The sequence below is a fragment of the Phytophthora cinnamomi genome, assembly GCF_018691715.1.
Source record: "Phytophthora cinnamomi strain GKB4 chromosome Unknown Contig49, whole genome shotgun sequence".
Classification (NCBI taxonomy): Eukaryota; Oomycota; class Peronosporomycetes; order Peronosporales; family Peronosporaceae; genus Phytophthora; species Phytophthora cinnamomi.
Window position 1 is genome coordinate 383,614 of NW_027150982.1, and position 26,722 is coordinate 410,335.

General features: G+C 53.4%; 9 protein-coding genes across 9 annotated transcripts; 4 read left to right on the forward strand and 5 right to left on the reverse strand.

The window, feature by feature from the left end:
* Positions 1–18: 18 nt before the first annotated feature.
* IUM83_08148 (Patatin-like phosphoLipase) lies at positions 19–2,357 on the reverse strand (the record flags this gene model as incomplete). The annotated part of the gene is made up of 2 exons (XM_067932502.1): positions 19–1,589; positions 1,691–2,357. The coding sequence occupies 2 exons, from the start codon at positions 2,355–2,357 to the stop codon at positions 19–21; spliced, it is 2,238 nt and encodes a 745-aa protein (XP_067790048.1).
* Positions 2,358–2,549: 192 nt separating this feature from the next.
* On the reverse strand, positions 2,550–4,445 carry IUM83_08149 (acyl-CoA dehydrogenase family member 9, mitochondrial precursor; the record flags this gene model as incomplete). The annotated part of the gene is made up of 2 exons (XM_067932503.1): positions 2,550–3,068; positions 3,132–4,445. The coding sequence occupies 2 exons, from the start codon at positions 4,443–4,445 to the stop codon at positions 2,550–2,552; spliced, it is 1,833 nt and encodes a 610-aa protein (XP_067789906.1).
* A 261-nt stretch (positions 4,446–4,706) lies between these two features.
* On the reverse strand, positions 4,707–5,079 carry IUM83_08150 (putative secreted RxLR effector peptide protein; the record flags this gene model as incomplete). The annotated part of the gene is made up of 2 exons (XM_067932504.1): positions 4,707–4,890; positions 4,946–5,079. 2 exons carry the CDS (start codon positions 5,077–5,079, stop codon positions 4,707–4,709), a joined length of 318 nt encoding a protein of 105 aa, XP_067790071.1.
* Positions 5,080–6,849: 1,770 nt separating this feature from the next.
* On the forward strand, positions 6,850–9,145 carry IUM83_08151 (Lysosomal beta glucosidase; the record flags this gene model as incomplete). Its single annotated transcript, XM_067932505.1, has 3 exons — positions 6,850–7,027; positions 8,195–8,632; positions 8,733–9,145. 3 exons carry the CDS (start codon positions 6,850–6,852, stop codon positions 9,143–9,145), a joined length of 1,029 nt encoding a protein of 342 aa, XP_067790072.1.
* A 1,914-nt stretch (positions 9,146–11,059) lies between these two features.
* IUM83_08152 (uncharacterized protein) lies at positions 11,060–11,278 on the reverse strand (the record flags this gene model as incomplete). The annotated part of the gene is made up of 1 exon (XM_067932506.1): positions 11,060–11,278. The coding sequence occupies one exon, from the start codon at positions 11,276–11,278 to the stop codon at positions 11,060–11,062; it is 219 nt and encodes a 72-aa protein (XP_067790073.1).
* Positions 11,279–13,679: 2,401 nt separating this feature from the next.
* On the forward strand, positions 13,680–14,156 carry IUM83_08153 (putative secreted RxLR effector protein; the record flags this gene model as incomplete). The annotated part of the gene is made up of 1 exon (XM_067932507.1): positions 13,680–14,156. One exon carries the CDS (start codon positions 13,680–13,682, stop codon positions 14,154–14,156), a length of 477 nt encoding a protein of 158 aa, XP_067790074.1.
* Positions 14,157–14,409: 253 nt separating this feature from the next.
* Positions 14,410–17,256, forward strand: IUM83_08154 (Pre-mRNA-processing factor; the record flags this gene model as incomplete). The annotated part of the gene is made up of 1 exon (XM_067932508.1): positions 14,410–17,256. The coding sequence occupies one exon, from the start codon at positions 14,410–14,412 to the stop codon at positions 17,254–17,256; it is 2,847 nt and encodes a 948-aa protein (XP_067790067.1).
* A 100-nt stretch (positions 17,257–17,356) lies between these two features.
* On the reverse strand, positions 17,357–25,327 carry IUM83_08155 (IQ motif, EF-hand binding site; the record flags this gene model as incomplete). Its single annotated transcript, XM_067932509.1, has 2 exons — positions 17,357–22,963; positions 24,341–25,327. 2 exons carry the CDS (start codon positions 25,325–25,327, stop codon positions 17,357–17,359), a joined length of 6,594 nt encoding a protein of 2,197 aa, XP_067790068.1.
* A 297-nt stretch (positions 25,328–25,624) lies between these two features.
* Positions 25,625–26,494, forward strand: IUM83_08156 (N-acetyltransferase san; the record flags this gene model as incomplete). Its single annotated transcript, XM_067932510.1, has 1 exon — positions 25,625–26,494. The coding sequence occupies one exon, from the start codon at positions 25,625–25,627 to the stop codon at positions 26,492–26,494; it is 870 nt and encodes a 289-aa protein (XP_067790069.1).
* Positions 26,495–26,722: the final 228 nt, after the last annotated feature.

Below are 26,722 nucleotides of genomic sequence, written 5' to 3' on the forward strand. Positions count from 1 at the left end.
AAAATAGTGCTTTCTTCTTTACAGATCAAAGTGAGTGAAGTCTGAAGCATTGGCTCCTCCATCTATCGACAGGACGGCGCCTGCAATGTTCATCGACCTGTTCCGGCGCATGGGGTTTGCAACTGGACTGCCCATTGCATCTACCATTTCACCATCGTCAGCACTGGCATGCCGAGAGCGTCTGCCCTCACTGCAAGGTGGTGATGCGTAGTTTCGCGGTGTGGGAGGTGACTGATCCAGGTTGGACAAGTTCATTGAGCTCGGGGAGGTGTAGAAAGATGGCACACGGCCGATTGCCTTCCGTCCACATCGGCGTTCGTCTTCTAGCGCTTGCTCACCGCGCAAGTATCGTACAGCCCGCTCTAAGGCGAACTCGACGCGGCACATGGTGCGAATTCGAGCAAGAGCAGGCCAACATGCTCGCTCACCAGCCAGCAAAATCTCTGGAAAAGTGTCACGTGACGGATTGCTCAGCACTGTCCGCAGCAACTTAGCAGCAGAAATCTTGTCAGTAGGGCAGATGGTGATGTCGCCTTCATATTTTTGCGTGATCAAAGGAATGAGCCCGATGTCGAGGAACTTCAGGACGGAGGTGTTTAAACCAAATTCAGCGATGTTTTTGATGTAGGCCTTCATCTGCTTCTTTAGGAAGCTCATGAGGCTGCCAGTCTGTCCATTTCCAAACGCCGAATGGCCCGACACAATCTTGTAGTGAATGTTGACTTGGCTAACAATGAAGTGATTCACATTGAACAACTCCGACAGACGCTCCATGGGCAGGTCGCATTCGACGCTGCCGTCACTCCACTTCAGGCCCTCGCGGAAGTAGGGCACGATGTTTCCATGCTCGTCCTTAGCCAGCAGTTCAACAGGCCGGAACACATTCGGAATTGCACACGAAGCTAGCGATGCCGACCAGATAATCACGTTAGGCGCTGTAAGATAGTTGAGTAGCTGGGGATAATCGTCGGCACTCAGCGGGGTCACTGTGACGTTAATAATCCGACCCGTTCTGTCGTAGGCCTCTCGGAAAGTATAGTCACCCATGGCGCTTCGCAAGCAGTCCCGGAGAGTTTTCGTATCCAATACATAGTGCTTGTCCAGGAATCGACTGAGAAGAATGAACGCGTCTCGCACGACTTCGAACCCGCCCTTCGGCAGCAGTAACTGTGCAGGGGTCAAGAACGACGGCGTGTAATCCGCCCGATCCTGCTCTGTGATGTTCGGTCCCAAGAAATTCAAGTTCACCGTTTCCCCCGACAAGAACTCCAGCACCTCGTCATCATTGCGAACTCCGATCGCTCCCGCCAAAATCGACCCGGCCGAGGAGCCAGCAATCACATTGGGCAACAAGTTGTTCTCCACCAGCGTTTTGATCACTCCGGCGTGGTAGAACCCGTGCGCGCCACCGCCCGACAGCATCAACGCCGACCGGCCAAAGGCGTGGCGCGTCTCACTGAAGAACGCCAGCTTGTTGTCGATCGACAGCTCGTCGTTGTTCTCCTCCTCCGTTCCTTTCGCGCGCAGCACGACGTTCATCGCCTGCACGATGGTGTCCAGATATTCCTCGATCACGTGCTTCGTCCCGACTGGCGTCACCCACAACAACAACAAATCATAACTCATCAGAAAGAAGAAGAAAAAACTTTTTCCACGCTCCAAGACGCAGCGCGTGAGTGAGAGAGCGTACCGTTGCTGACCGAGTAGAGTCTCGGGTTGCCCAGCCCCCAGTGCTTCCTGAGCAGGCCGGCCCGCAGCGCGAACATGAGCCCCATGACGTCGTTCTCGAGCTTGAGCCGCTTGTACATCTGCGTCTTGTTCATCACGCGCTCGTACAGGAAGAGGCCGGACGCCGGGTCCTCTCGCCACTTGTCCTTGCCCTCGAGCTTGTCCAGCTCGCCGGCGATGGACTGGCGCTCCTGGAAGGTCTTGACGTTCTCCAGCTGCTGGCGCAGCCTCCGCGTGCGTCTCCCCGTGGCCGTGAGGCGCAGGCAGGCGCTGCCCAGCACGCGGCGCGCCACGGACTGCAGCTCGTACACGATGTGCAGCACGAAGGTGGCGCACAGGTAGCGCGCGAACACGTCGGGCACCAGCACGGCGCGCAGCGAGCGCAGCCACAGCTCCACGAGCGTCATGGTCACGCGGTGCACGAACGCGCGGCGCTCGGCCGCCGAGCGCGTCACGCGGTGCTTGAGCTGCTGCGCCAGGCGCCACGCCAGCGCCTCGTGCGCCTCCAGGCCCGTGGCGAAGATCCAGAAGCGCACCCACAGGTGCAGCAGCCAGTGCGCGCGCTCGCGCAGCCGCGCCAGCGCGTCCTGCCGCTGCGTGACGGTCGCCGTGGACAGCGCGGCGCCCATCGGTTTCCTGCCCGCTGCGCTGCTAATGCGGAAGTGGCAGAGTCTCAGCAACTTGGAGAGACCATCACTCTTTTGGTATACAGTGGCCAAGTGTAGCGAACTTCAACATGATTAGGGATGGGTCCACTGCGGAATCTTCAGTTTTTGGCGTGACGTTACGTAACGGCGATTGATACTTTTTAGCGCTTGTGGCTAGCAGTCGATGCCCGTGGCGTGGCTCGGGATGTACTTCTCGGCGCGCAGCACCTCGTGGGCGATCTCGCGCAGCTGCTCGTCGTGCTTGACGGCCGTCTTGATGTCGCTCAGCAGCGTCTCAATCTTGCGGGACGTCAGGTCGCAGTACAGCGTCGTCAGCTTCTTCTCGTGCTCGGCCGACTCGATGCCGGTGCTCAGGGACGAGCTCGCGCGCGAGATGGTGGCCGTCATGGCGAACAGCGCGATGGCCGAGTCCGCGATCCGCTCCAGCTGCATCTGCTCGTCCACGATCTTCTTGCCGTGCTTGCGGAGTAGGTACTCCACGGCGTCACCGAAGTCGGCAGTGCGCTTCTGCAGCAGCTCAGCTGGTCCTCTCAGGCTAGAGTGCACGCCGTCAAGAGGGGCCGGTGAGAATTTGCGCTGCAGGCGGTCCGAGATCTCCTTGGCCGCGCTCGACGGGTCTGATAGCGGGTTCTGCAGCAGCTTGCCCACAGCCGAAAGACGCTCGCCAGCAGTCTACACAGAAAACAAGTTATTAGTCCACTGATATATACGTCAATAGCATCAGCGCCAACATACCCGAATTCCGCTGAGTGCAATCAGCATACGCAGAATCTCGTTGGTGCCCTCAAAGATGGAAAGAATGCGGCAGTCGCGCATGAGCCGCTCGAACGGCCACTCCTTCATGAAACCAGTGCCACCCATGACCTGGATGCACTCGTTGATACCCGTGAACGCCACTTCAGAGCCGTACACCTTGCACATAGCAGCCTCGATCTCGCAGGACGGGTCGCCACGGTCAATCATCCCCGTGGTCATGAACGCCATGGACTCGATGGCGTACGCATCGAGCGCCATGACGCCGAACTTCTTCTGGATGAGCCCAAAGTTCGCTAGCGGTGCGCCAAACTGTTTGCGCGAGTTGGCGTGCTCTGCCGCTACCCCAAGCACACGTCGAAGAGATGCACCGGCGCACGCACCGAGCCCAAACCGGCCATTGTTCAGGATGTTCATAGCCACCTTGAAGCCCTGGCCAACACCAGCTGCACCGCCGGTCTTCATGTCCGGGCCGCCGCCCAGCACGTTCTCGATGGGCACCTTGCAGTTGTCGAAGAACACCTGGCACGTGTTGGAGCCACGGATGCCCAGCTTGTCCTCCGGCGGGCCGCTGGTGACGCCTCCAAATGCACGCTCGACAATGAAAGCCGTGACTTTGTCCTTGCCGTCCACCTCCGTCTGCGCGAACACCGTCATGACGTCGGCCCAGCCGCCGTTACTGATCCAGATCTTGCCTCCGTTAAGGATGAAGTGCTTGCCGTCCTCCGACAGCGTGGCGCGCGTCTTGATGGAGCCGGCGTCGGAGCCGCTCGACGGCTCCGTGAGCGCAAAGGCGGCGATGTGCGCGCCCGTGGCCAGCTTGGGCAGGTACTTGGCCTTCTGCTGCTCGTTGCCGTTGAGCAGGATGCCCTTGAGGCCGATGGACTGGTGCGCCATGACCGTGACGGCCAGACTGCCGTCCGTGATCTCCTCGCACACGCGCGCGTAGCCCGTGTTCGACAGGCCGAGGCCCTCGAGCTCCTCGGGGATCTGCAGGCCGAAGAGCCCGAGCTCCTTCATGTCGCCCAGCACCTGCGGTGGGATCTCCTTCGTCTCGTCGATCTGGCGCGAGTCCACCGAGCTGAAGAACTTGTTCACGGGCTCCACGAGCATCTGCAGCGTCTCCGTCTCGCTCGCCGACGGCTTCGGGTACGGGAAGGCGCGCGCCGCGTTGTTCACGCCCAGGAACAGCCCGCGCGTGTACGACACGTCGGCGGCGGCCTCGGCCGCAGTCTGCAGACAGCGCACGCCGCGCTGCAGCAGCAGGCGGCGGCTCGGGCGAAGCGCAGACAACATCGTGGGGTGGCTGACGGACAGCGGATTCAGGACTGAACGAAAGGGCGCGAAGGCTGAAGATCCGACGTGGCTCACGTCAGGCTCGAGTGAGCAGCCTGACGTGAAAGAGTGATGGTCTGTTTGTGACACTTCAAGTTGAATTGCAACGTATTGCTGCTCGTGATAGCTTCGTGTTAGAAGGCGGAACTGCAGCTAAACAAGTTAGCAACGTTGGTCCCCGAGGCCTCTGAGCGCGGTAATGTCGGACATGCCTTGCGCACATTACTTGAGAATGTCCGACAGCAGGGCTATTTTGGCCATTTCCGACGACAATTCCTTTCTCGTGATGCGCTTGTGATGCATTTGTATGTACTTGACGAGAGCGTTCCAATTCATATGCTCCTCGGCCCCGACCTTCTCCAATATATCTAACTCCTTCGCAGCATTCTTGACGCTCACCGGGCCACTATTAAGCATAGCTGTCAGCCATGTGGTTGCTTCCTTCTCGGTTCTATCGATACCCTTGATATTCGCCCGCCCTCTCTTCGTCGTCCTCGTCACCAACCGTGTTGGTACGCAGGAAGCGGTTGGCGATGACGTTTCCCTGCAGAACATTCGAGTGCAGCACTTGAACGGAGTCCGATGCTGGGGACATCGCTTCGCTGCTGGCGAGGAAGGCAACGGCGGCAGACAACAGAAGGCAGTGCGAACGCATGGTCTTGGGCGAGTTGGGCCTTTTCAAGTGCTTGAGTGCCGAAAAGGAAACTGCGGAATGAGTTTCAGAGCACCATACCCAGTCATTTCGACGAAAGCGACGCCACGATGGAGGAGATCCACAACGTTGTGTGACTGGTGTATCGAATACCTACGACTCCGAGCTGCACGAGCCGATCTCACAAAATATCCTGCCACCATGTGAAGCTGCAATCAGTAGTGCCGAAACACTATGATACCGTAATGATATTGTTAATAGGAGTGTTCTGAATGCACTCATATAATTATGTTTCAACTCGACGCTTCCACGACAAGCACCTGTGGAGGCTGGAATCCCGCCGCTGGATATACCGCACAGTACAGTAGCAGGATAGGATGCGCGATGGAGTGCTCCGCATATCGGCAATACAACCGTCAAATACAATGGAGTGTATTCAACAGAAGCGTTAATATTAATATTAGGGGCAGCAAAGATGCACTATGCACATTTGTCTCGTCGAGCATACAAGTTTGCGAAACCTTCTCCTGTATAATAATGGTAGGACAAACTGAAAAAATGAGTGGTCCTCGACGCGACCAGTACAGATCCTCTACGACTTCTTAAAGAGGATTACCCTGGATCGAGTAAGCAATAGGGCGAGTTGGCGACAACTACCATCGAACAAACCTCAGTTTACCGTAGTTGGTTGGTGCACAGCACCCAGGTTCCCTTTCACTGCCCAATACGCAGCTTGTAAAAAAAGCGTCCACGCCGTTCGAATCAGTGCAACACATCTCTCACCACAGCTACAAGCCTTCATGGACTTCTTCCGACGACAACGCTGCTTTGAGTTGAAAGCTTGTACTCGGTCAGACACCTGCGAGATTGTTGTTAAACTTCAGATATCGTATGCCTTTATTTTTCTTGGATTCACTCTCACTATTTCAATGAGCTGGTCGATTTTAGTCTAGAAAATGAGATGACACAACAATCCTTATTCTGACAAATTCAATTTTGCGCTTGTGAGACAGAACTTTTTACTGTTACATGCCATCTATATTTTTTGTGAACTCCCTTGTACGCGCACATACCCGAATGAATTGGATATGGCGGTGGAAAAATAAATGCCCGCGATGCGCTCGTTAGTTCGTTTGCGTTGCGTCAAGCGACTATTTTTCTACTCGAAGCACTACCTCCACTTTTCTGACGAGCTCCGAGCTCACGAAAATGTCTTAGCGTTACGAGGAAGTGAAGTACGTCGTGCTTGAAACGATATTTGATTAGTAATTCCGTACTTCGAAGTACCTGGTAGTGGTTTGTTAACCAGTACTTATACCAGCCTATTTGAAAATGGTTCCGTGAGATGTTCGGGTAAGTTGGTAGTTTGATTTTGCGGTGAATGTCTTGTAATACACATTACTCCGCCACGAGCAAACCGAACGGGTACTCGCCCGTCGATAAACCGAACGTTGCCCACAACGGTTCGCTGCTGCAGTACGTCGCAGTTCGTCTCGGGTTTCATAGCAATAACGTATTTTGCATCCTCCGCAGCCAGCTTAACGCCCTGTCCGATCTGAGGGTAATGCACGCTCCAGTCCGCCGCCGTCGACTCGAGTTCCGTCGCCTGCGATTCACTCGCCACCAGACTGCTTTTAGAGAATTTGTTCAGTTGCTTCACCTCCGGCATCGAGATGGAGCGGTATCGACGTTCATCCTGTGGTGGCCTTGTCTATGGATTCTCGCCTCATCGTTTGCCTGGACGATGGCGACAGCGTCAATCTCAACAACCATAGCGTGATGAAGCGTTTCCTGACGCCAACTGGAATTGTGGTGATGCTGGAGTCAATATCGGACTGGACTGCTGACCTTCAAGACTCTGGCTCGTGGACTCATGCAATGGACGAGGGCGGTTGCTTTGTGATAAGCAGCTATACTATCGACGGGGCTCGTGTTGCAAATAATGCATCGCCTGGTGTGTCTCAACTACGCTCAAAACTGATTCTGAAACCTGGAGACCCTCCTAAAACCTCAAAGCGGCCCCCACTCGCAGATGCCCGGACAATAAGCAATGTTGTCATCCCGTCGTTTCGTGAAATCATCCAGTCTCGCCATCAGTATCCATGGATATGTAGAAACTGCTCTTTTTGACTGCTTTCGTGAAAATACCTCCGTTAATGCTAGAGCGTGAAACCAAACATTCTAACAAGTATGTATTGGACAATAATTAGTCTGCTTTTCTCGGTACGCTTAACGTGAAGCTGGCAAATGTGCTTGGAGAGAGATACAGAGAGAGAGAAAGAGAGAGAGAGAGAGAGAGAGAGGGAAGTGACATGGTATTCTTGTGCGGTGGTGAGAGCGCGTGCGTTGCCTCCTTAGGTCAACGTGGCACATCTTCGATGTGTCTGACGTTGTCTTACATGCACTGGAGGATTGGCCGGCTCAGCAATGCCAAAGCTGGTGCTTAGGTGGCATCACGTGTGCAATCAGCTCGAATTGTAAAAGTCTTGGTATTATCCGGATAATCCCAGGTGTCCTGAGCCAGGACTCCTGACCACGGGTGTCTGCGTGGGAGGAATTCCCATACGGTGAATCACTGACTCAGTGATTAGTCACAACGATTGAGATAATTGCCTGGTATTACTCATCTGCTTTAGACTAACCTCAGTATTGGAATGTCATACAAAGTTCAAGTTGATCCGATATCAGTAGTATAGTACGCCAAAAATAGTAAGTTGGTTCTTGGTTTTGCAATTTATACTAGTGATGTCATGTTGCAACCTTGGCTTGAAAAACTGTATGTTGTCCTGTTGCGATTGTTTGCGCTCGCGCAGCGTAATTGCCGTCGTGAAGGTTTACAAAGTTACAAAAACGCAACTTCACTACCCATTCGCTAACTGTTTTTGACAAATCAATGCATTGAAGTATTTGTAGTCTTCCTCACAGCGTTCCCCCTTCTTTGACATGGCGCCAGTCCAGCTTCGACATTGTTCTCCTCGGCGCTGCGCCCTGATTGCGAGGAATCAGCGTCGCTTGGAAGCTGAATATGAGCTGTGTGGCATTCAGGTTGACTTGGTAGTCATCAAGCAGCACGAGAAAAAATCCAATAGTTCGGGAGCGGGTCTAGCGACTGCTAAGAAATACGCCAGTCAGGCGGAGTACACGATTATTGTCATTGGAGAGGAGCCGTACGAGGAGAAGAGTGGCAATCTAGAAGACCTAGCACTGCCCACTGGCCAGATCGAGTACGTGAAGGAGCAGGCGTCCACGGGTACCAAGGTTATCGTGGTGCTGTTCGAGGGTCGCCCTCATATTCTGAAGGATTTACCGGAAAACGTGCACGCCGTCTTGAATGGCATGCTTGCGTGTGAGCTTGGCTGTCAGGCCGTGGCTGAAATTATCTATGGTGACGTCAACCCAAGCGGCTGCATGCCGATCAATTACCCTAAGGACACTGGCAATCTCATGATCCCGTACAACCACCGCGTGACGTCCCAGTGCGCGTCGAGAGACTATTGTGAACCTCAGTGCATACACCGACTTCACCTGATCCAACATGACCATCAGCACGACAAACGTGACGTCTAGTTTGGACTCTGTAAATGTGTTGGTGACAGTGACCAACAACGGCAGTGAGGCCGGCAGAGAAATCGTTATGCTCTTCCTCAAGCGACGGTATCCAAGCACGAAGACGAGGAGCGAAGTAGTACCCACTGAATCAACCAAGCGTAAAGTGATGCATTCCAGCGACGGAAACATGAGGACATCGATCAAGAAGAAACGGCAGAATCCGTCGTGGATCAAGCGCAAACGTGAGCTGGAGGATTTGCGCTTACAAGCCCAATCGCTCGAAATTCAAAGGGAACTTTTACTTTCGAGAGTGTCGCCAGTTAGCACGACCAAAGCGCCGAAGCAACACGAGAGGAACAACGAAAAAGAGGAGGAGGAGAAGATGAAGTTTGAGGCTGCGTTGGACGAGAACAAAATGTTAAAGAAGAAGATCCGAAACCTTTGGTGGTGCAGTCGATGATAATTACAAAGCAACTTCAAGTTTTGGCTCTGGATGCTATGCGAGCGGCGGCTGCAAGAACTCTTCGGATTTCGAGTCCCATCATGTTTGATATGTTGGAAGCGCGTGTGAATGCTTCCGGCAATTTGAAGCCTCGCTATCAACTAAACAGTGTATCGCGGTCCCAAACACTACTTTTGTCCAGAACTACAATGGGAACGGAGACAATTGTGGTACAGGAACGGTGGAGTTCAAGAGCACCCAGTTGCTTCCGTTTGCAGAACAAGCCATTTCGTCGACAGTCTGGTCCTTTGTCGAATTTGGAGGATTTCCTGATGACCACGAGTTGCGCGTGACCAAGCGCTCGGAGAACACGTGCGCAGTGGGTTCGCAGATGATTCTGCGTCTTGAAAGCGGCGGTCTTGCCATTCGTAATGGACACAGCGTGGTGAAGCACTTTAAGACGTCAAGTGGGATCGTGCTGATGTCGGAGTTTGTGGATGACTGGGTAGCACACTGCGACAAGGCAAGCTCTGGGGTCCAACTCATCGAGGGGCGGACGTGCTTCGCCATAAGCAGCTACATTCGCGGCAAAAGTGCAATGGACAGCGATGTATCCAAGATCCAAGCCGAAGTGACTTCAGGTATTGGATATCGCCAGCAAGCCTCAGAGACCCGAAAATTGAAAGCCATCATCATCCCGAAAGTCCGCGAGATAATAATGAAGTCTCGCCAACAGTTCGTTGAGAATGCTTTGAGCCTGGCAAACACCTGAAACGAAGAAAATGCAGAAACGTTTTCTGTACTTGGGGCAATGCCGGTGTTTGTTTAGTCACGGTCGGTACGATGTTGTTGGACTACTAGCCCGTAACCCGCCCTGTACATGACTGAGGATGGTTTCCAACCGAAGCGGACGCATGCGTTTTCGGACACTTTGCGTTTTGATTGGTTAATCGGATGCTACAAAAACGATACTGCGCTTGATTCAAAGTCTTTGACATGACTTTCTCAGCAGCATAGAAGCATACATTCGCCACGAACTAGACCCGTACCCATGCATTATCGTTTCCCGTCACATTCAAGCCGTTGAAGTAAATGAATCGTTGTCGACAATTTTCCCTATGCCCTGCTTTACCGATACATCATGCGTGAACATATCGTTACCAGATACTCCCCACGATTGAAGACTCCAACCTCCACTTTGATACCCGATGTTGTGGGCACTAGGACCCGTCATAAATACTGACGCATTCTCCGAAAGTGACAGTGAACTGTAATCATTCTGCAGCAGCACAATCGATTCACGAGCCCCAGTCAGAGCAGTAGCAATATCGTCATCATTGCCGACCATCTCAACGTAGTCTGCACCAGGCATCGGGTTGTCATAGAGGCTGAGCTTCAGCTTGGTTTTAATGCGGGTTCTTCTCTGTCGGTGAAGCTGAGCCCATATCCATGTCAATCGACGTACGTTGCAGCGTGAAGCGAGTGGCTTCATCCCGTCGCATGCGCGGCAGATTATGCATGCCCAGCATGTTCGCAACGTCCTTCACAGTTTTACCTTCGTACCTCTCGGTGTGCCAACCACAGCCTTGTCTTTTGTACGGGGAACCCCATCGAGATGAGCCCGCACTTGCTATTCTTTTCCTCCGTCTTTATCACGCTGATAGATATTATCGACAATATTAGCTGCGAGGCCAGAGTCGTATCGGATTCTATTGTCGCCTCGCTGCTTGCGAGAAGAGCGTAGCGCACAGAAGCCGATGCAGTAGTGAAGTAGGATACAGTATGGATGTGTTGACAGTAAAACAGGACCAAGATTGTCTTTATTACGCTTGGAGGAAAGCTATAGCAACGCATCTATCAGCCGTGATTCGCCGCCGCAGTTAATTTCGTCACAGAATCACAAAAAAATTCTGTCACGACAATTCAAATAGCTTACTCCAGGTTGCTAACCCAGTCGGGGTTCCGAGACTTGTAGTACGCCGCGTAGCTGTGCCACAAATAGTAATCGGCGAAGACTTCCTCATCCTCCTTGGCCGCCTTCATGAAAAAGTCGTAGTCAATTTTTTTAACACCCGCAACTCTGGGGTCGAGCTTGAAAAACGTGAACATTTCGTCGGGGTCTTGGTGGTTCTTGAGAAAAATCTCGAACATGTTAGCAAGCGAGTGTTGAAGCTCATCGATAGTTTCGGATAGATCCTTCAAGTGGTTTTTTATGGACATGGATTTCACCAACGACTTCGGCAACTCAACTGACTCCTCAGCCTTAACAGCGGTTCCTTTGGTCATTCGTGCCAACCACCCCGCCATTTGCTCATGGAGTTCCAAACCTCTCTCTTCGCCGTCCAATTTCATGTGGCGTTGGTCGTCGCCAGTTTTGCTTGCTCTCAAAAATCACCTATATTTGCGTCCAGCAAGATCCGAGGAGTTGTCTTAGAGAGCAACAAGTCCGTGTACACAGATGCCGAAACCATATCACCGCACCCAACAAGGGCGGTGAAAGCAAACAACAGAACGTATCCAAGTTGCATCGTGGCTGGGACTTCGGGTCTTGGAAACTGTCGAGTAAATTGCGAAGTAAATTCGGACAGGCAGGAGCTTTTTGGACGTACGAACTTGCAAGAGAATAAGCAAGCAAAGCGTTGTCGGGCGGTTGGCTACAGATCGGCAAACAGCCAGTTGCTGCAGGCAGTCGCCCACCAAGTACATGTGGAAGTGCTGCAAATTCGTGTTATAAGATTTGCGAACGGCCAAATTCAGGGATGACGGCAGCAGCTGGCAGAACGTAGTCCGAACACATGACTGTCTTGGACGAATTGGAGTGCTTGAGCTCTTGCGAAAAAATATTGAGGCAAGTTGCAGCGGCAAACTGAGGCCACATGGATAATAATGTCATTACTCTGCGATAACGTAAATATTACATTACATTACTGTACTGGTATTACATCAAATGTAAAATTTTATACGAACACGGGCGGTGCGTCGTATCGACGATAACCGTTGGATTGATAATTACCATCGATAAGTTATCAATCAGTGATAACCGATGACTCTCATGGGTGAGGGTTTGCAGGAAGCTCCGTACGCTTCGACATTGTACGTGCCATTACACGTTCTGAGCTCTACTAGCTGGGACATTTGGTTGACTGACATAATTCGGTCCACTACTGTATCTCCCCTAGACTAAGCGTTGTGAATAGCGGTTACACTGTAGCCAGTCAGCCTTGAATTAGCTACTGTATCCCCTGTATGTTTCCTACGGACAGGCCATTTTGCAGCCTTACCGATCATGCTTATCGTATAATTGTTAACCCTCACCATGCACTATTAGCATCGCAATGTCACTGAAACACCCGGTTGTGTGAAGCAAAGGCACGATGTAATGCACTTTTGGGGGTTCGAGTTGCAGGTTGGGTCAACCTGGTACAGTACTGCGAAAACCGATTAGTTTGTTCTGTTGAATTAGCCAGTAAAGCATCGCTCACAGAGGACTTGCAGACTTCTAATCGGGGACGCCTCAATTACACTTCGAAGTAATCGGAGTACAAATCGTTCCTTGGACTCATAGTTATGAGCAATCTGTAAATATACATGCGATCGGCATTCATGCAGGTGTGCGCAGCTCCATTTACTTCTTCGTGTTGTTAGCCCTGTACACTTAGTTAACACGCTACTGCGACAGCCATTGTAACGATTGTCCTCTGAATTACGTGAGGCTGATTTAGCTACAAGGATCGAATGTCGGTTGTATATTGGACATTCGGCCTGAATAGCGGCAAGCTGATGTTATCAACAGTGGAGCGGCCATCTAGATGTTGTCCAGTGCTTGCATACTAATAGGCGTGGCCGTATGCGAATCGTTAAGATGGCGGTACAAGTAGCGCTCTTGTTGGCGCAGCAACGCGCGGACATTTGGAGGTGGTGAAGTGGTGGTACGAGAACCGTATAGAACGGATAACTACTCGCCACGACATCATCACCCGATTCACGTAAGCATTCAGTATGTTACATACTTATCCTGAAGATAGCAAGTCAGCACAAACTGTCCGTCTGTTTCCGGAGTTCATATTGCTGTATAAACGTGTTCTCAATATGCGTGAGAAAAAATACAGTAAGTTCCGGTTTGAAGCACACGGATGCGATCATACCGATCATACCGAACAGCCTACCTAACTCTTTCTAGTAACCGATAGCGGCGGCTGAGGCGTACAATAGGAACCCAGTATTACATGGATGAACTTACGTGAGGCGGGAAACATAGTGTTCATACATATAACACCTCAGATTTGCGCACCGGTACACCTTACAGCATCTATTCCAATGTAATTTCGATACAGGATGTGACTTGCTGTATCATACAGCACAGGAGACATGTCCTGCGAGATTACTCCCGTACAATTGCCAATAACCCTCGACCAGATGGAGCGAGTGGATCCGGGGAAACGATAATTGCTTTGCTCTTCCCCTATAATCTACGTCGGCAACTCTTAGATCAGTCTGAATTTCGTCGTCCAGCGCTCAAGTCTCAACCCGAAGCGTCTATATCACTACAACCATGCGTCTGTTGCTCTGGGTGCTGCTCGTGGCCTTGGCCACCTTTTTGACCTCTGCTGGTGCATTGAGCACTATAAACCCCGACAAGAAGCTAGTGTTGCAGGTCAACTCCGGTGAGAAGACGGCATTGCTTACTACGGACGACGAAAACAACAGAACCAAACGGCTTTTGAGAGGCAAAACCAAGGAAATCGATGCCGCGAGAGTTGAAGACGACGAAGAGCGTGCGATCATGATCAAGCTCGAAGGATTATTCCAAAGACTGAAGGAAAGAGTCCGTGCTATCAACCCTTTTTCGACTGAAAACATGGAGAAGCGGTTTGCAGTGTTGGCCAACGAAGGGAAAACCCCCGACTACTTCAAGAAGGAATACCGAATCGGAACGTGGTCTTCGCGTCACTGGAACAGGCGATTCTACAGGGAGTACAGGGCGTGGTACCAGCGGACGCATCCGGACTGGGTTTCGTCGCTCTCGTAACGACGCTTCAAAGGCACCAACGGGTGGACAAGGTCCTGACAAGGGACACTTTTCGCGTGTTACATTTGGAATTAGAGATTCTAAAGCACATCCCTCATTGCTGAAAAAAAAAAGCCATCGTCTACCCATTAACAATTCTTATTTAGCCTTTTTGTCCAGCTAAAAACCTGACAAAGTGGTCCACACCAACCATCGACCGTACCCCAGCGTACCCCCCACCCATTCGGATCATCACCAGCAGCACCACCAGGCCATGAGCGGCTTGGGGCAGCGCGTGCGCAACACGTACGCGTCGGGCGCGCCGGCCAACTATGTGCCTGGCCTGGGTCGCGGTGCCGTGGGCTTCACGACGCGCTCGGACATCGGTCCGGCGCGGGCGCCCATGGCGCAGGACGGGACGCAGGACGCGCCGTTCCTTCCGCCGGGCGCCGCGGCGGGGCGCGGACTCCCCAGCGCCGGGCGCGGCTCGGGCACCGCCGGCATGGGCGGCTTCGGGCGCGAGAAGGACGAGCACGAGGACTTCGGCGACTACAGCGAGACGAACTACGACGAGTTCTCGGGCTACTCGTCGCGCGGGCTGTTCCAGGACACGCCGTACGACCAGGACGACAGGGAGGCGGACGACGTGTACGAGCAGGTGGACGCGCGCATGGACTCGCGCCGCAAGCGCAGGCGCGAGCTGCGCCAGCTGCAGGAGCTCAAGAGGGCGCGGCGGGAGCTGCCCAAGATCAGCGACCAGTTCGCAGACCTCAAGGGCTCGCTGCAGAGCATGTCGGACGCCGAGTGGGACATGATCCCGGACATCGGCGACCACTCGCTCAGGTACAAGACCGACACGGCCCTGCAGAGGCGCAACGAGCTGTTCGCGCCCGTGCCCGACAGCCTGTTGGCCCAGGCCGCGGCCGCTGTGAGCGGCACGGTCACGCCCGGAGGAGAGACGCCCAGCAGCGGCCTGGCCAGCTCCGTCACGGGCCTGGCCGGGGCCAGAGGCGCCCAGCTGTCGCACAAGCTGGACAAGATGTCGGACTCCATCTCCGGCCAGACGGTCGTGGACCCCAAGGGCTACCTCACGGACCTCAACAGCCTCAAGCTCACGAGCGACGCCGAGATCGGCGACATCAAGAAGGCCAGGCTGCTGCTCCGGTCGGTGACCATGACCAACCCCAAGCACGGACCCGGCTGGATCGCCGCGGCGAGGCTGGAGGAGGTGGCCGGCAAGATCGTGCAGGCCAGGAAGATCATCGCGCAGGGCTGCGACTCGTGCCCCACGCAGGAGGACGTCTGGCTCGAGGCGGCCAGGCTGCAGAACCCGGAGAACGCCAAGACCATCCTGGCCAAGGCCGTCCGACACGTGCCCAAGTCCGTCAAGGTCTGGCTGCAGGCCGCGCAGCTCGAGAACGACGACGAGCTCAAGAAGCTCGTGATGCGCCGCGCGCTCGAGTTCATCCCCAACTCGGTCAAGCTGTGGAAGGCTCTGATCGAGATGGAAGATGTCGACGGCGCGCGCATTCTCCTGGGCCGCGCTGTCGAGTGCGTCCCACAGGCAGTGGATCTGTGGCTGGCGCTGGCGCGGCTGGAGACGTACGAGAACGCCAAGAAGACGCTGAATAAGGCCCGCGCGGCAATCCCGACAGAGCCCTCGATCTGGATCACGGCTGCCAAGCTGGAAGAAGCGCAGGGAAAGAACTTGGACATGATCGACCGCATCATCCAGCTGGCGCTCAAGTCGCTGCAGAAGCACCAAGTGGTCATGAACCGAGAAATGTGGCTGAAGGAAGCCGAAGCGTGCGAGCAGGCCGAGGCACCATTAACGTGCGCTGCTATTGTTCGTGCTAGCTTAGATGTTGGGGTGGAACCTGAGGATAGAAAACGCACGTGGATGGACGACGCCGAGAACAGCATCAACCGGGGCGCACTGCTGACGGCAAAGGCAATTTATGCGGCTGCGTTGAAGGTTTTCCCGGGCAAGAAGTCAATCTGGCTGCGCGCTGTTGCTCTCGAGAAGCGAGTCCAGGAGGGCAAGAGCCCTGAGCCCGTCGAGCAATTGTTACAGAAAGCAGTCACGTGCTGCCCTCACGCCGAGATTTTGTGGCTTATGGCGGCCAAGGAGGTGTGGACCAACGGCTCGGTAGAGAACGCGCGCTTGATCTTGCGCCAAGCTTTTAGTGCTAACCCAAACAGCGAGGCGATTTGGCTTGCTGCTGTGAAGTTGGAATGGGAAAACGACGAAATCGACCTGGCACGCGCGTTGCTGGCGAAGGCGCGCGCTCAGGCCCCATCACCTCACGTGTGGATGAAATCTGTGCTGCTTGAAAGGGAATGCGCTGAGAATCGCAAGGATGAAGAAGACCTTGTACTGGAAGGCATCAAGCTTTATCCAGACTTCCCTAGATTGTACATGATGGCTGGACAGTTCTATGAAGCACTGGAACCGCCGAACTATGAGAAGGCGAAGAAGATGTACCGTGAAGGCGTTCAGCATTGTCCAAAGTCAATTCCGTTGTGGACTCTCGCCAGTCGCTTAGAGGAGAAGATGAACGGTGTGACGAAGGCGCGCTCCGTGTTGGAAATGGCTCGCCTCAAAAACTCAAAGAACGACGTGCTCTGGTTGGAGGCTGCGCGACTGGAAGCTCGATGGGATAATCCCAAGGGTCAGGAAATGCTGATGGCCAAGGCCTTGCAAGAGTGTCCAGAGTCGGGAATTCTGCTGGCAGAATCTATCGATATTGCACCTCGAGCTCAGCAGAAGCGCGCGTCGTTCACTGCCCTCAAGAAAAAGGACAATGATCCATCAGTTTGCTTGTCCGTCGCTAAATTATTTTGGCAGGAACGCAAGTACTCCAAAGCACGCAAGTGGATGGAGCGCACGGTTCAGCTTGACTCGGATTTCGGAGATGCATGGGCCCATTACTATCTTTTTGAGTTGAAGCACGGATCCAAAGATGCAGCTGAGAAGATCCTAAAGCGCGGTGTGAGCTCTGATCCGCATCATGGCGAAAAATGGACTCGCGTGTCGAAACAGACCCAGAACCGTCGCAAGAAGGTTGAGGAGCTGATCAAACTTGTCAGTCTCACATTACCGTTTGCGGAACAACCGTAGCCAGTCTCTCAACTCGGGTAAGAGATAAAGGCTGAACCATCATACTCAACAAAGCTTTGTTACAACTTACCCTTGTCTACATGCAGTGCACTTGTCAAACCTAGGCCTCTTTCTTGACGAAAGCTGCGACCTTACGGGCCATGCGCTCGATTTTGTGGTTGTTCCAGTACTCCTCCTCTTCGTCAATTGCCTCCTCTGCTCGGATCTGAGAGATAAACTCGGCGAGCTCCACGCGCTGATCTTCGGCAGCAATGCGACCCAGTCGACCGCGATATGCTCGCTGCAAGGTGACGGCCGCCGCATGATCGAGAGCACGCTGAGCGTCGATCTCTCGACGACGCAGCATCCACTTTTTACCAGCAATTTTGCCGAGATGACCACGATAGACCCGCTGAATGTTGATGGCTGCGTTCTTCTCCCTCTTGGCCTTGCGGTTCTCGTCCACCAAGCGCTTCCGGTATGCCACCAATTTCTGCTCGTGGTACTTCTGCTTGCGGGCTTGGCCGATGCGAGCCTTCTCGTCGTAGAAAGCAGCCTTGCGGGCTCTCAACTCGACGTTGCGCTTCTCTTTGTCCATCCGAAGGCGTTCTGTGCTCTTTGGGGGTTCTGCTGCGGCACGACGTTTAGCTGCCGATACAGACCACACAGCCTTTTGCTTCTTGAGCAACGACAAGCCGCGGAAGTACATCAGCGTCATGCAGAACAGCCCAAACTTCAGCGCATTTTCCGTCTCCGTAAGTGATTTGTCCATGTCAGAACCCTTTTGGACCGCTTTCTTGGTGAGATTCACTTGAAATGCTTCGACCTCGATGGGTTTCCATTTGTCTGACGGTAGTCCTTGTGCATTCTGGAGTTGTTCTTCGCGGATATCCTGACGAACTTGCAAAATACGACGATCCTGCTCGAAGCGACGGAGATCCTGCATGGTTAATGGACCCTCGCGTTTCAGGCTAGGAACGTATCCAAGAACTTGTCGCTCGGATTCGCGTTCGCCAAAGATCCACCCCTCCAGCATTGATTCGAGCACGTCTTCAACCACTTCGTACGCCGTGAGATGCGCCACCAGAACGTTGTGCTCGCGTTGCAGGGCTATCTGCACTTTGCTTTTGTGCTGAATTTGTCGGAACCCGTGGAGTGCCTGCGTCTCGAAGAATTCGTTCTTGGAGCGGAAGGTCTCGTGGAATTCCTCGTCGACGGCCTTCAAGCGCAGGTTCTTCTCCCAAATTTTCACCTCAGACGTAAGTTCGTCGAACAAGTCGCTTTTGCGTAGCGTGATGGCTTCGTTACCAGACTTAACTGCAGCCATACAGACGCTGGAAGTGATGGTGAGATCTGGACAGTGCTTAACTCGCTCCAGCTCCTCACGAATAACTTCAACGCGTTCTTGAATCGTCATGTGAAATTCCTCCAGAAAGGGTTTCCGTGTACACGGATTTGTCCAGCAAGCAGTACACCCATCAACACCTAGCTCCTGCTCTCGCAGGATCATCCGCTGCTCCTCTAGACTACGTCCCTGAAGAGCATTTTTGATCTCCCGGCGCTGCTTCTGGAGAGACTTCATTTTCAGTGCCTTACTACGGACCTTAGGACCATGTTTGGCGTCTTCCTTGGCCTTACGACGTGCTTCCACTTCACGAGCAATTACGGCTTCTTCATCGCTGTCAGAGTCTGAGACGGGATTTTCAGTGAATTCTGGGGCTTCTTTCTTGGCGAGGAAGTTGGCCAACTCGAAGTCTTCCTTCTCTTTGATCTGGGAAATGAGCAAACGGTCCAAGTCCTTCTCCAGTTCAAGCCGCAGCACTTTGGTGGGAAAGCGCTGCAATGTCGAGTGAAGTACGTAAGAGTCCATGAACTCGTTGCGCGTGTTGGCAATGGCACGCTGGAGCTCCTGAAAGACGAGGCGGCACCGGGCGTCGACATCTATCTCCACAACGTCTGTCGCTGTCTGCGAATCCTGACTTTGCTGCTGTATTCGTGAGGCGTTGATGAGATTTGTGGTGAGCTGCGGGTCATACTTGAGCAGCAATGTGCGTCCTCTGAGCACATCACTTGGCAGTTTGTATAGCTCTTCCTCCGGGGTACCGATAGCCATCACAAGGTCTTCTCGGGTGATCTTTGGCGAGATTGTCACTTCTTCGAGCCCCCCAGGAACGGCAGTAGCCTCCGCTATTTCTTTTGCCAGTCGTTTGAAGTTCACCGGGTAGTACATAGGGTTCAACAGTTGATCGTACAAGCGCCATTCCCGTTCCTCTCGAGTAAGTTCCGTTGATTTCTGACCCCGAAGCAGTGCTACCATGGACACTCCCTGCTGGTTTGGTTTGCGCTTGGGGTTCCCTCCATGATCATCACGGAATCGCGTGACGATTTTACGGATCAGGATCTCCTTCCGCTCCAGCAAATTCCAAGGTGCTTTCATGATCCGTTCAACCTCCATTTGCGAGAGTGCAGCGAGTTGTTCTTCGTCTTTGGAAAGCTTCGGATATGCGCCGTGGAGCTTGAGCTTTACCCCCGGCACGTTTGTATATCCTCCGTCAGTGGCCCCACCGTGCTTGTCGTTCTCCCATCGATACATTCGTGGGTGGAGGATACGATCAAGCAGTATCCACTCGCGCTCCTTCTTGTCCAGTGTATCTCGACCTTTCTTGTACTTGCGCCGAAGTCGTTCAGCAGGTGTCATCATCGATGGTAATTTCGCCTTCATTGCAGATAGCTCGGCCCACCGAGCTTTGGATGACTTCGTGCCGTTCTTATTCACATACTCAATGTTGAGTTCCCGGGCAAGCTTGGCCGCAGCGGCATCACCTACCGTCATATCCCGCTCTCCCGACAGAAGAGCGGCAATAGATGGCAAGTACGTTCGATACTCAGCCAACAACTTCTCCATTTTCTCGCAGTCTTCCAGCACGTCCACGTGTATCCTCGTGAGCTCTCGGAGACTCTGTTCAATGTCGCGAACTTCTTCCTCACGCTTGGAGAACAGGAAGCAACAGTGAGTGAACGTCTTGTTCGCGGTCTGAATTGCTGAGTGCAGTGCACGTCGCTCTTCGTGGCTTAGCACCGGCTCAGCATTGTCGCGCTCAAGTTTTTGATTATTTCTCAGTAACTCAAGCTCCGCAGCACGTGCTAGGTCTTTTGCCTCGGTGGCAAGATGACGTGCCAACCTCTTCTTGCGTTCACTCAACTGAATCGTCAAGAAGATGTTTTGCAGCTCGTCCTGCTTGCGAGGCAGCAGGTCTTGTTTCTTCAGAGCATCGACGCGTTTCCTTCGTAAAGCTTCATCTGCGAATAAAGCTGTTCGTGCAGACACCTCCAAAGTATAGGCTGTAAAAACCGGTGCTCCCAGCACAACCTGATAAGTTGCGGTGGCACTGAGGGGAATCGAAAGTGGTTCGTGCCGCAAAGTTAGCTTGCCCATGCTGTGCGGTGAGCAAAGTGCAAGGTCCTCCGTGTAGAAACATTTACCGATGGGAATCGGCGCCCGAAACTTCTGCTGCGTGGAACTGGGATCGGTGACCGGAGGCAACATATACATCATGGCAGCTAACCGACCATTTTGGTACCCGACCGACTTGAAATGCCCCTGAAACACTATGGAAACTGTGAGTGAGAGTATGGCGATACCTTCGGCATATTTCGGCAGCTGAAAACTGTGTGTCGTGCTTTTATGTGGGAAGATCTGGGTCTGTGGCACGTGAAGTAGAGTGAGAGGCGGCATTTTATCGTCCAGCACTGCAGCTCGTGCTCGTGGGCATCGTTGAGTACGCGATGGTGGAGAGTCCGCTATCCGCTGAAGCACCGCGAGCATATTCTCAAGACTGGGCGACAGAGGTGCATGTGGCGCAGCGACACCACTAGGAGCCTCGAAATCGTGATCCAGCTGCGCGAAGTACTCTTCCCCGTCACCGAAAGTGTATTTGCGTAGCAGGTAGTGGGCCTCCATTTCTTCGGGTGACTTCAGGAACGCGAACGCAAGACAGTTGCGCGCAGGAAGCTGCATCAACCGCTGGAGATGCTCGACTGTCAACTTCTTTTCAGTTTTCTGCTGGTAGTCGGCGCTTTTTTGGATGATCTCAACTTCTTCCGGTGCTACGTGTTTGTAGTAGTGCGCAAAGTTAACCAAGAAGTCCAGCGTCACCCAACGTTTATCTTCGGAGGTCCGGTCTACGTGTTTCGTCCGCCTCACGATCTCGGCGAGATCCCGCTGCTGAGCCCCAGGAGATTTCTTAGTCTTGCCACTTGTCGGCGTGTCTTCACCACTACTGTCTGCTTCAAGGTGTTTGGTCTCAGTCGTGTTCTGCAACGTTCGCAAGCTTTCTTCCAGCATGAAGGTCTGGTTCGCCACCTCCTCCAACGTGGTCTTACTCCGCTCCATCGCTCGTTTCATGGCTTCTTCCTGCTCATCTACCGCTTGGATGCGTGTTGAAAGCGCTTCGCCTTCCGCTACTAGTTCTTTGATGATGACTGTGCGTTGTACGCGCTGCAAAGCCCCAACTACACGAAGACTGGTATCGAAGAAGGCCGTAGTCGCAGCTTGAGCGCGATCGCATTCGCCTTGCACTGCTGCTTGACGATGTTTTAGCTTTTCGCGGAGCTCGAGCAATGATTCGCGTTTGAGCTCAAGTGCTTCATTGTCCTCCCGCAAGGACAGCACGCGTTCATTTCCTAGGTCAGCACATGTACCAAGTTTCGCTAGTACTTCTTCGCGGAAACGTTCGTTGCGCTGGATGATCACGCTAACCCGCTGAAGGAGCTGGTCCTTCCACGCTAAATCCTTACGACGCAAGGACGCATCACTTTGCAGTCGCTCGAGTTCGTCACGCGACGTATCCAGCTCTCGACCAAGTGCATTCATCTCTGCGGGGGTGATCGGGACGATGCGGACTGTGCCCATTCCAGCCTTGGCAATCATGCCTGTATTCTGTGCTTTAGCTTGCACGCGTTCCAAGTTACGAACTTGGAGCTCCTTGGTGGCAAGTGGACCGCGTTGGAGTGCCTCCAGCTCCGTACGTTGCTCGGCCGACTCGAGCATCTGAAGCGCCTTGATCTTGTAAAAATGGCCAAGATCTGCGGCTAAAACTCGGGCTCCGCTAGCCACATCGTCGAACCGTTCGTAGACGGCAGGGGCATCCAACCAGTACGCCTCCACGGGATTCGAAACCAACTCCTTTTGCTCAAACTCTCGCTGGAAGGCTTTGAGGGCCTCTCGTTGCGCTTTTTGCTCCTCTAGACGAAGTACTTGTAGCTCCACCTGAGATTCACGTCGTGCGTGCTCCTGCCGCTCAGCCTCTAGCTCGCCCATCTGGCGAACCACAGTTCGGTTGCGTTGGCTGCGCTCCTGGTCGCTGATGAGCATGTCCTCCACCTTTCGAGACCGAAAATCTTCCAGCGTCATGTTCTCATTCTCCTGGAGTCTGTGCGCATTCTCGAGCTTCTTTGCCTCCATCTGCTCGAAAAATTGTTGCTGAGACTCTCGCTCGCGCCTCAGGATGGATCGCCGTGCTTCGGCTTCTCGCTGTTCACGCTCCTGGGCTTCATCTTCTTTGGCCTGGCGTTGAGCCTCGATCTCAGCGTGTTTAGCTTGGATGCGTTGGATGTTGTGCTCATGACGCTGAGCAACTTGTTCTTCCTCGGCAAGAACGCGCTCATACCGCTCGAGGATGAGTTGTGTAGAGCCTGCACCTTCAATTCCGCGATCGTAAAGTTCCTGCTGAATCCAAGGAAGTCCTCGCGTTAACATCAACTCAGCAACTCGTTCACGCTTATTTGAGCTGGTTGCTGGAGACTGAGGTAGGGCTTCGGGGCAGCATTCGCCCTGACTGGATGGAATTGATTTGTCGGCTTCGTCGTGCAAAGCTGCTTGTTGTCGAGATGGAGACGTGGACGTGCTGTTCTTACGGGTTGGGCTACTAGCCAGAGAACTTCGTTCTTCGTTAATGGTGGAATAACGTCTAATCTGTTCACCAAACAACGAATTTGATCGTGGTCGTGCCACTGGTGCACTTGCAAACTGTTTGAATAAGTCGAGGAAAAATGAAGGACGTTCTTGCAACAACTCGTGGCCACCTTTAAGCCACGCGACGTGCAAGCGCCGAGAATCACCATTAGCCTCAGCATCAACACCACCATCTATCGCCAAGGCCTCGGACACATTTTTCACCATCGAGAAACCAGTCGAGGGAGACAGCAAACTGCCATTTCCTGTTAGCAATTCGACTTGCCGTGGAGTGAATAGTGCGTTTTGAGATCCGTGAACGACAAGCAGTGCAAAGGGTCCAGGAACCGCAGCTGCCAGGTTTGAGATAGCTGCCCCTGTATCTCGATTCTTCACGGCACCGCGCAATAGGACTCCGAGAAGCTGGCCTGTGTAGCCACTACAACCACTACTACCACCACCCGTGACATTTTGGCTGGATGTGGCGACGCTTTCACCAGCATCTATAGTAGAGGGTTCAATCGTTTGGAGAAAACCACGTCGTGAGCGAAAGAAGGATTCAAGAGCATTTGATCTGCTAGGGACGACCTGTGTCAGATAATGCTCACTGAAAAGAGCAGACGCTAGAGCTTCATGGAGTTCCACAGCCTCACCACAATTCGCTTGGGTGTTGGCATCAAGCAGCTTCTGGAGAGACCGTATCGTTTTACGTTCTGTCTCTGTGACGCTCGCAAGAGTGTTGACAACCACAGCGCCACGAAGTGAGCGTGCGAAAAGTCCCAGCGCTCCACCGCCGTCGCCCTTACTTTGCTGTAGGGGGAGCTCCATACCAAGCAGTTGAAGTGCAGCGCTGCCTCCCGTGCCAAAACCAACAAGGTACTGAGGGACTGCACCAATGCCCAGCTTTGGCTGTACTAACCATTCTCGTGAGCGTGTCATTACATGTTCAAGCAGTCTGGAGTAGACAGCAGCAAAGCGAGCGTTATGCCATGTGACACCTCGCTTCGAGCGTGTCGGGAACCCACAGAGCAATATTTTTCCTCTAGGGAAGTGAACGAGAAGTGAATGAAAAAACTCCTCTAATGTTTCGAGTCGCTGGAAAGCGTCCAAGAAGACGGTCAGTCGAAATGCTGTCGTGTTGGGAAGGCCTACCGCCTCCGCTTCAGCGGTATTTTCTGCTGACGTCTGAGGTGGTGGCACCCATTCTGTTGCTGCCTTTGCTTTTGATGGAGACAGCCGTATCGAGTCGTGTGATAGGATGCCGTAGGAAATGGCGGTGTCCGAGTCTACGTTGAAGGTCTTCCATCGGTCTGACACGGGAAACTCAAGCAGATCGTCAGCTTTCTCGCCAGCCTTCATCGACTTCTTCTTTTTCAAGAGTAGATGTGGAACTGCCGCGGAACTAGGGGCAGGCTCGTTGTTGTCATCATCATGGAACACTTCGTTGTTACTAGTATGACTGTCAAGCGGCGATTCAGAGAGCGAGCTGTTTGAGTTGAAATTTGGCGTGGAGCTCAGCGTCAGTGGTGGCTGAGGTTTTGTCCGTACTCGCCTTTTGGCTTCCAGCTCCTTGAGTGCTCGTTTGCTTCTTGCATGAGCCCATTCTGGCAGCGTTACTCGCAATTGCGAGTGTTTCTGCGCTGGCGGGTCAGCAAGTGAATGAGAAGCTGCAGTGGCTTGCTCTTGCAGGTGCTGAAGGTGCTCCCTCTTCTCTGGGGATGTTTTCTGGAACTGCACGCGTCGTTTTGATCCTATTCGCGACTTATCTTCATGGTTTGGCACAGCGAACGGGGCTGCCGATGAGAAGTAGCGCACGAAGTCTTCTCGGGTGAAATACGCCCTCGACTTGCCTCGAGACAGTGTCGCCACGCACTCTTCGGCATCTTGCTCGTTCCACAGATCACTGCTCGGACAGAGGCGCAGCTCCACCACCGCCTGCATCAAGTCGTCGACACTCACGACCCCTTCATCGCGCTGGTCGAAGTGTACGTAGGCCTCGGATAGCGGAAGTCCCCGTTTCTGAGCTTCAGCCACAATCTCTGTCAGAGCCTGGAGCACTTCACGAGCTCTGTCCGCAGGCGGATCAGCCGCATTGGGTCTTGCTCGTTGGTGGTCTTCGGGTGGCAGTCGACGCGGCATCACTAGAGACTTGTGCGCAATGCTGGACAAGATGGCTACATGCGTCGCTTCGACATGTACCGATCTTCTGGCACTCGAAGTTGAAGTGATCAGCCAATCAAAAACGCGTATCCGTGGAAAGTTCGCGGCTTCAAGCACCGAAAGGCAACAAGTTCTGCACAACTTTGGGAAAATGATCACCAGCACGGCAAGGGCGGACTGGGCGGAAGGGCATGTTTTCGAGCAGCTACAGAATCTCACTTCCCAATTTGATCGATCGAACCCAGCCCCACTATCATAACAGTTCCGCCAGCTACCATGGGCAACACTGCTTCTACCGCATCGTACGCGCGTTCGGCAGACTTCACTACGTCCGACAGGCTGCTGGACCAAATGGAGAAGCAGGAGTGCGTGACTACCACATCCGGCTGGATGGAGACTGTTGCTTATTTTTGCGCGGTTATGCTGTCGACGATGGCGGCGCTGCTCGTGGGCAACCTCACCGGATCGCTGGACCAACGGACAAAGACTCCGATTCTGGTTGACTCTGCTTGCCAAACTGAAGATGAAGACTTCATCGAGTTGGCTGTCCGCAACGACTGGCAATTATGCCACAGCGACAAGAAGAATATTGCCGGCGACGACTGCCATTCGTGCACTACAGAGATGACAGACTTGTTCACTGATACCGAATGCGAAGACGAGATGCAGAATGAGACCGACTCGGAGTGGGAAAGCGTAAGTTCAGCGTCGGACGATGTGTTGTACGCTATCTGCGACGCCTGTGAGAGCTGCAACGACTGTGACTGCGAGACTCAAGCTGAACAATTGCTCCGTCTGACTGCAATCGTGTGCACTGAAGATAATGACGACAGCCGAATCTACCTTGAAGACTATCTCTGCACGTGCGGCGAGTGCCCACAGTACGGAGAGATCGCTCGAGCTGTCGCTACACGTACTGAGACAGCAAAGACATCTCTGCGCAAGGTGCAGCAGAGGCAAAGTGTCACGCGGCTCTTGCAGGCGTTTTCGACGTACAACGAGGTTCTTGGCTATCGACCGGACATGATCCCAGCTGCATACGAGTGTCTGCGAACCTGGAATGGAGATGAAGACAAAGCGTTCAAGTCCTTTGTCACGCTGTACGACGATGTGCCTCAACTTTGCGATGCAAACAGCCACGTCTGAACTCACCGACCTACGCATGTGGCGAGCTTGCTGAGCTTTCCCTCATTACGGAAATGCATCAGCTGTTGCCGGTACTACTTGTGAACTGCCATATTCGTCTGGTGTTGCCCTCATCACGGCTTCGCTTGGCTCAAAGGCAGATGCAAGTTGCTGTCTGCTCACGCATACATGCTTGCATCATGTGCCGTCCTTCCCTCATCTCGGAAGTGTGCGCGTGTGATTCAAGTT